Source organism: Carassius auratus, chromosome 30 (assembly GCF_003368295.1).
Source record: "Carassius auratus strain Wakin chromosome 30, ASM336829v1, whole genome shotgun sequence".
NCBI lineage: Eukaryota > Metazoa > Chordata > Actinopteri > Cypriniformes > Cyprinidae > Carassius > Carassius auratus.
The window spans coordinates 4,365,175-4,373,139 of record NC_039272.1 but is presented as its reverse complement, the minus strand read 5'-3'; the positions used below and the strand labels follow the sequence as shown (position 1 = coordinate 4,373,139).

The window sequence follows — 7,965 nt, the reverse complement described above, 5'->3', positions numbered from 1 at the left end:
ATGATTGTAACACTTGTATATTAGAAATGCATAATTTTGTTGATTTTTCTACAGATTATCCAGTTCATTATTGGATACTATTGTTGCAAACATGTTTTAGGAATTAACAATAATTTAGTAACACCATTGATAAATTTTAAGTAGATGTCAAAATGTATTTCTTATTTTTCATACAGTCTTAAATGCACTCACCTGCAGCATTATTTTGACAGTATACATCTTATTTCTTTTTTTGTAAGTCATTGGTTATCTGCCATACCATGGAAATACTTATTGATATCGGACAGATTTTTTTAAAATTTGAGATTACCTAAATTTTTATATATATATATATATATATATACACACACACAAGTATATATACCGGAATTAGATTTCTTATAGTAAATCAAAGTTTTCTATACAGACTGAGAACAAACACCGAATACAATCTTTTGTAATGTTTTGAAACAAAAAATAAATTGGATATTTTTTTTTTTGACAATGTCTGTAATAGTGTAATCTTGAAGACAAGGGCTGGTTTATATGCAATTCGGTTTATTATTATAACATTTTTAACCTCAATTAATCAAGAGGACAAGCTACCTTGAGCCAATAAAACAACGCAGTGCAATGACGTTTTTAGCCACTGTCCAATCAACTTCGAGAATAATAGTCCACTCGCTTCCTTGTTATAAACCAATTATATACGGAGTGGGCGGGGTCAACTTGCTAGCCGTAGCCTGCCATTGGTTAGAGCGAGTGACAATCATATATTTTCTCTTTACTAAATAACGGAGAAGGAAGCGACATCTCTGGTTCTGTCTCATTAAAGAATCCTGGGAAGTGGCAGAAAAAAAACAAACCAACAGAAATTGTAAGTATTAATTTATATTTATAATATAAGCGTTCACACCCAAAGAAAAGGTGAAAGTGCGAATGAATGAACGCTTTTAATCCGTGGCTCGTCACGAGACAGTCCTGCGATGAGCGAGAGGGGAGGAGACATATTAACCCTTTCATCCGAGCAGGCTGCTCTGTCTTCTCTCCGGTAACCGGATCTGGATGTAGAATAACAGATGAGCTCAGGCCTCTCGGTTACCGTGAAGATGCAGGCAGGTTTCTGATCTGCTCTTGTGTTCCAGCTGCCACGATGATCCACAGCCTGTTCCTGGTGAACGCGTCGGGGGACATCTTTCTGGAGAAGCACTGGAAGAGCGTGGTCAGCCGATCCGTCTGCGATTATTTCTTTGAGGCTCTGGAGCGAGCCACGGAACCGGAGAACGTTCCTCCGGTGATCCCGACCCCGCATCACTTCCTCATTAACGTGCTCCGACACCGCATCTACTTCGTGGCCGTCATTCAGAGCGAAGTGCCTCCTCTGTTTGTCATCGAGTTCCTCCATCGTGTGGTGGACACCTTCCAGGTTTGGACCGCTCTCAGTTGTTTCTCTAATGCACCGTTAACACCGTTTGCTTCTGTGTTGATCACAAGTGACTGTGTCGGGAAGATCGCGTGCCACTCGCCCAGTCAAACGGTTTTGAACAGTACGATTTTCAATGTATTTTTTTTCTCTCTAACTGAGCTTGCGTTTATTTGATTCAAAATACATGAAAAAATACTAAAATATTTTCACTATTTAAAATAAATGTTTTCTATTTGAATATATTTTAAAATATAATTTATTTCTGTGATCAAATCTGTATTTCCAGCATCATTAGTCTCCAGTCTTTAGTGTCACATGATCTTCAGAAATCATTCTAATGTGATGATTTGCAGCTCAAGAAACATTTATCATGATTATTATCATTGTCAATGTTTAAAACGGTTGAGTACATTCTATTTTTGATGAATAGAATAGATCCAAAAATCAGCATTTAATTGAAAATAAAAAGCTTTTCCAACATTATACACTACCATTCAAAGCTTGGAGTCTTTTTAGTGAAAGAAACGATAGAAATGACTACTTTTTCATCTACCAGATATGCTTTATTGATCAAAAGCAAGTATAATGTTACAAAATGCTGTTCTTTTGAACTCTCTATCATTAAAGAAACCTGAAAAATGGTATGCCGCTGTTTTCAACATAATATTAATAAGTGTTTTCTGAACAGCAAATCAGAAAATCATATCAATTTCTGAAGGATCATGTGACTTGAGTAATGATGGTAAAAATTCAGCTTTGAAATCACAAATAAATTACATTTTAAAATATATTCAAATAGAAAACAATTAATTTAATTGGTAAAAACATTTCACAATTTTACTTTTTTTTTTTTTTTTTTTACTTTTTGCTGTACTTTGGATCTCTTTTAAAAACATAAAAAAATCGTACTGTTCAGAAACTTTTGACTGATAGTGTGCCATGTGCAAAATAGATATAAAATAAAGTAGTGCCATACTTTTTTTCAAGTGTACTGGGGTTATTTTGACTAGGTAAAAAAAAAAAAAAAAAAGGTAAATAATACCATAACCTGATTTTTGAAAATGTTTTGTGCGTAAACTCTTGAAATGTTTAGTTGGCGTGCTGTGTGTCTCCCCTCAGGACTATTTCGGGGTTTGCACCGAGGCAGCTATTAAAGACAATGTTGTGGTGGTTTACGAGCTGCTGGAGGAGATGCTGGATAACGGCTTCCCTCTGGCCACCGAATCAAACATCCTAAAAGAGCTCATCAAACCTCCGACCATCCTGCGCACAGTGGTCAACACCATCACAGGTACTTCATTAAACATCTGTCCGCTTCTGAACGCATGATAACTGTGCTCTGTGTGTGTGTGTGTGTGTGTGTGTGTGTGTGTGTGTGTGTGCACAGGAAGCACTAATGTTGGCGAGCAGCTTCCTACAGGCCAGCTGTCGGTGGTTCCCTGGAGGAGAACGGGGGTCAAATATACCAACAACGAAGCTTACTTTGACGTGGTGGAAGAAATCGATGCTATTATTGACAAATCAGGTAGGTCATCTTCTATCTCTTATGGTTTACAGATCCAGTTGTCTTTGCCTCGAATCACTCACCTTTGAGTCCGTAAACCATTCATCAACACACAGACGTGTATATTTCCCTCCTAAGGATCCACGATCACAGCAGAGATCCAGGGAGTGATCGACGCCTGTGTCAAACTCACAGGAATGCCTGATCTCACCTTGTCTTTTATGGTAAATCTGGACATCTTTTTTGTAATAAAAGCTTGTTTTGTTGAATGTTTTGAAGTCCTGAATAACTAATGACTGCTGTGCATTTATTCAAACAAAAATACAGAAAAAAAATTATATACTGCATATATATTTAATCTACATAGATTTACTATCAGAGCTGAAACCGTTTTGCTACTTTATATATTTTTTGGGGAAACTGTGTTTTTCTTTCAGGATGCTTTGATGCATAAAAAGTTAAAAAGAAGAGCGTTTATTTAAAATAAAAATCTTTTCTTTTTTTCTTTTTTTTCCTTTTTTTTTTTTTTTTAAGAAATTAAAACTTTTATTCAGCAAGGATTTTTTTACATTTATTCATCAAAGAATCCTGAAAATCGGAATCTGAAAATTCATCAAGAATCCCGTATCAGTAAAAAAAAAAAAAAAAAAAAAAAATTGTCAGCACAGGTTAATAATAAATCATCATATTATTCTGATTTCTGAAGATCATGTGACACTGAAGACTGGAGGAATGATGCTGAAAATACAGCGGAGCATCACAGAAATACATTACACTTTAAATTACATTAAAATAGAAATCATTATTTTATATTGTAATAACATTTTGCAAAATTACTTTTTTTTCTGTAATTTTGATCAAATAAATGCAGCCTTGATGAGCAGAAAGACACTTCTGTAAAAAATACAATCCCAAACTTTTTATTGTATGTATATGTGTATATACATGAACCTATTTTATATCCGTTAACTGGCACTTACATTTTTTTTAGGTACTAAAATTACGGTACAAAAGCTAAAATAAAATAAAAAAAGTAATATAACAAAAATACTAAGATATGAACTGAAAATCGCTAATAAACAACTAAAAAGTTTAATTGACAATATGAATGTTATTAATACTAAAATAGCAGTGATTTGCAGGCCACAGCTGGTCATGTGATCAGATCAAGATACTTCAATTCTTGATGCACTGTGTAATGTTTAAACACCTTTACCTCACAGACAGTCCTTTTTCATTCTTCTCGACGTTTTTATTTTGCCATTCATGCAATGAGTGACGGATTACCAGCGTCACTTTGAAGCTCAAGCCTGTGTGAAGTTCATTCGTATGCTCTCAACATGTAACTCCTGCGTCTCTGATGCTGCAGAACCCTCGTCTGCTGGACGATGTCAGCTTCCACCCCTGCGTCCGCTTCAAGCGCTGGGAAGCCGAGCGAATCCTGTCCTTCATCCCTCCCGACGGAAACTTCCGGCTCCTGTCCTACCACGTCAGCTCTCAGAAGTGAGCACCGCCAGCGCACGACCGAAATACTCTCGTCTAGAAGCTTTGTTCAACACATCAGGGTAACACTTGATCTTGAGGTGTCCTTGTTACACGTTACATTACTATTATAATAACCATAAATAATGCATAATTACATGCAAATAACCCTTCGCCGAACCCTAACCATACATAAAGTTAATTAATATTACTCCGTCCATTAATGAAGAATTACACTGTAACAAGGACACCTTAAAATAAAATAGTGTAACCCATCAGTGTAATAAGTGATTTTTTTCTCTCTTCTGTCACTCTTGATTAATTTAATGCATCACTGATCATAAAGCAGCGTTCTTTATTTATTAGTGAGCGTGCATAGCTCCGCTTGTTGTGTTGCAATGCCGTGTTCAGTTGCTCCTGTGCCCGCTGTGTTGTTCAGCCTGGTGGCCATCCCAGTGTATGTGAAGCACAACATCAGCTTCAGAGAGGGCAGTTCTCAGGGACGCTTTGAGCTGACGCTCGGCCCCAAGCAGACGATGGGTAAAGCGGTGGAATCGGTCCTGGTGAGCAGTCAGCTGCCCCGCGGCGTCCTCAACGCCAGCCTCAGCCCCTCGCAGGGCACCTACACGTTTGACCCCGTCACCAAGGTAAACCAGGCTTCAACGCTTTCTGTGTTCCTTGTTCTCTGACTGACACGGTTCCTAAACAAATTGGAAAAGTATGGAATTAGATTTGAGTCATTTCCATGTAATGGAAAGGAAAAATATATGCATTTCCAGACTTTTGCCCTTATTTAGGTAACTTATATTAGTAATTTCATGAAAATGTCATTGTGTCTCGTACGCACTGATTTGGACATTAGTTCTTGATATTACAGGTGCTAACTTTAAAGTAAAGCCACATTTTTTGCAAATAGATTTCTATTAATTCATGTGCATCCATGCTCTCATTTCCTACATTGTAAGACTGCAGTGACGTCTGATGGAAATAGGTTATAGTAGGGCTGTGCAATTAATCAGATTTCTAATTGTGATAACTATTGTGGATGCCACAACTGCATAATAACATTTAAAGTGGCAGTTAATCGTTTAAAGTCCACTTATGTTATTCTGCACACTAAAGAGATGTTGTTTTTTCTTTTTACATGTTAAGGTACCAATCATATTTTTAGAAAGTCTTGAGTTATAGTTGACATGTGAGGCTTTATACTATAGAAAAGCACTGAAGGTGTCCAGTTAGAGTGTTTTCAGTTTTATTTGCATTTAAAAATACAGCATGCAGTTGCATCAAACAATGTTATAAACATCATTCCATGTAAATTGTGCTAATCGCAAATTACAATTTCAAGGATAAAATCGACAATTGTGATTTTTGTTATAACCGTGCAGCCCTAGGTTATAGTTTTTTGGTTTATGTACTCTGCATGTTGTCACTTTGAGAAAATCAGTGAATAAACAGAGGTTTTGAACTACCTAACAAATATAACGCTTCTATGAAGCATGCATGTTAAATATGGTTTGAAAGTCTACTGAGATATTCGGACATTTGAGTCTGGAAAAAGTTTTCCCCTTGCATAACATTTTTGTTATATTTTTACATACGAAGCTAGGAAGTTTTCTTTGATCAACTGATAATTATTATTAGTTCAGGGATGACAAAAGTTAAATGCATTATTAGTTGGTCATAATGATTGACCAGAAACTGACTCATTTTAATTGCAACACACAGCTAAATATCTGAGGATGTTGTCAGGACGTGCTTCAGTCTTCTGATTTGGTTTCATGTGAACGTTTAACTGCTGGTAGCTGTATACTAATGCTGCAGTGAACTGTGATTTGCAGCTTCTGTCTTGGGATGTGGGGAAGATAAACCCCCAGAAGCTGCCCAGTTTAAAAGGATCTGTGAGTCTCCAGACTGGAGCCTCCAAACCGGATGAAAACCCAACGATCAACATCCAGTTCAAGATCCAGCAGCTGGCCATCTCAGGTACCGTCCATCCATCCGTGGTCTCTCGGCTGGTTTGGCTTCGGATGTAACGTGGTGATCCAACACATTTATACTAAATATAGTAGAAGAACAAAAAACACTTCTGAAATCATTTCAGAAATTACTTAATTATGCACCGTAGAATTTGCAACGTTTTGCATTCAAATATATAATTAGTCTATTAAAACAGCACATTTGTTTCAGGTACTCTGGAGATTTTGTGACGCAATTTTCACAGCTGACCTTCAGTCAGTAAATGATTTCTTTAATCTCCCTCAGGGAATGTAATTAAGCACATTTCTGCAAACGAATGAGCGATTGAAAACATTCTGACACTTGTAATGCGTGGCCAGGAGATGGAGCCGTTCTGATGTGGAACAGATGGTTCGAGCAGCTGTGCATGTATGAGGGAGCATTGCTTTAGCAGTCACAGCCTTTCCCCAAATCTCTCTTGTGCCAAACACACACCTGTTCTGCAACTGACACGCTTTCTGCTTTCTCACCCTACAGGTCTGAAAGTCAATCGGTTGGACATGTATGGCGAGAAGTACAAACCTTTCAAAGGCATCAAATACATGACCAAGGCCGGCAAATTTCAAGTCCGAACCTAAAGTACCTATTCTTATTTTACGTAAAGAATTTAATTGGTTCATGGGAGAATGGGGACGGAGAAAAGAGAGTGAATACATCTCCTTTAGAATGCATTTCAGAATCAATTGAGGAAAATATAGGATAAGACTGTGTAAGCGTATGCCTTCCAGAGAGATTATATTGTTATTAACACTATCAAAATGTGCTTCTACAGGTGCGCCCGAGTTAAAGGGACAGTAACTACATATTCCTATTACATTGGGTCCTTTTTTTTATTTGCAGCTTCTCTGGATTACGCTTGCTCTTAAATCTCCGTCTCCTCTTTCAGACTGACTTGATTTCTTATGGTCACTTTTATAACTCTCTCCTTCCCTCTCTGTATTTCCCTTCATGAGACTGAACTGCACTGTTATGCATTGATCCTTCTCTCTGAGAAGCGAGGTGATCTTACATTACAGTTACAGACTGACTTCGGCCTCCGTCCCCAAAGATTGTGTGCAAAGTCAACTATTTTTCAAATGGTCAAACACTGAACTTTTATCTCTGTTTACTGTAGTATTATGACTATACACCTTTTGTTTTAATTGTTATTGAAATGTGTTTCTTATGCTATTTATTGCCTATCTGACCAGAACCAGATGATTTAAATCATAACTGACCATAATAACCCTACACACGATGCTTGATTGTTCAGTGTCTCTTGTTTTACCCTGAATGCAACATGTGTTTAAAAATGATGGACGTGCATCCGTCTTACTGATCAATATATACACCGAGGATGTATGTGCATTTTGTTTTTAGCTTTAATTGATGATGTTTCCTTTCTTCCATACTGTTTTTCAGATAAATACAACTGTTTACAGTGCTATGAAATAATAGTAATAATAATAAAAAATACACAATGTCCCATGTTTGGCGGCATGCTTCTCTAAAACCAGGCGAACTGCAGAAACACTGTGATTAAAATGTGTATTATATTAATATCAAGAGATTGACT

The 7,965-nt window shown here is 36.9% G+C and overlaps 1 protein-coding gene across 1 annotated transcript; it reads left to right on the top strand.

Annotated features, from left to right (window-relative positions):
* Nucleotides 1-703: 703 nt before the first annotated feature.
* On the top strand, nucleotides 704-7,875 carry LOC113048946 (AP-3 complex subunit mu-2). The gene is made up of 9 exons (XM_026210926.1): nucleotides 704-856; nucleotides 1,125-1,405; nucleotides 2,525-2,696; nucleotides 2,793-2,930; nucleotides 3,048-3,133; nucleotides 4,279-4,412; nucleotides 4,831-5,038; nucleotides 6,233-6,377; nucleotides 6,888-7,875. The coding sequence occupies exons 2-9, from the start codon at nucleotides 1,133-1,135 to the stop codon at nucleotides 6,986-6,988; spliced, it is 1,257 nt and encodes a 418-aa protein (XP_026066711.1). The 5' UTR covers nucleotides 704-856; nucleotides 1,125-1,132; the 3' UTR covers nucleotides 6,989-7,875.
* The last annotated feature ends 90 nt before the right edge of the window (nucleotides 7,876-7,965 follow it).

What these genes read in the sequence shown, in the direction of transcription:
- LOC113048946 (XM_026210926.1), top strand. Translation starts at nt 1,133, where the DNA reads ATGATCCACAGCCTGTTCCTGGTGAACGCGTCGGGGGACATCTTTCTG. An exon ending in AGTGGTCAACACCATCACAG is followed by an intron (nt 2,697 to 2,792) that starts GTACTTCATTAA and finishes GTGTGTGCACAG; the next exon opens with GAAGCACTAATGTTGGCGAG. An exon ending in TGCTATTATTGACAAATCAG is followed by an intron (nt 2,931 to 3,047) that starts GTAGGTCATCTT and finishes TTCCCTCCTAAG; the next exon opens with GATCCACGATCACAGCAGAG.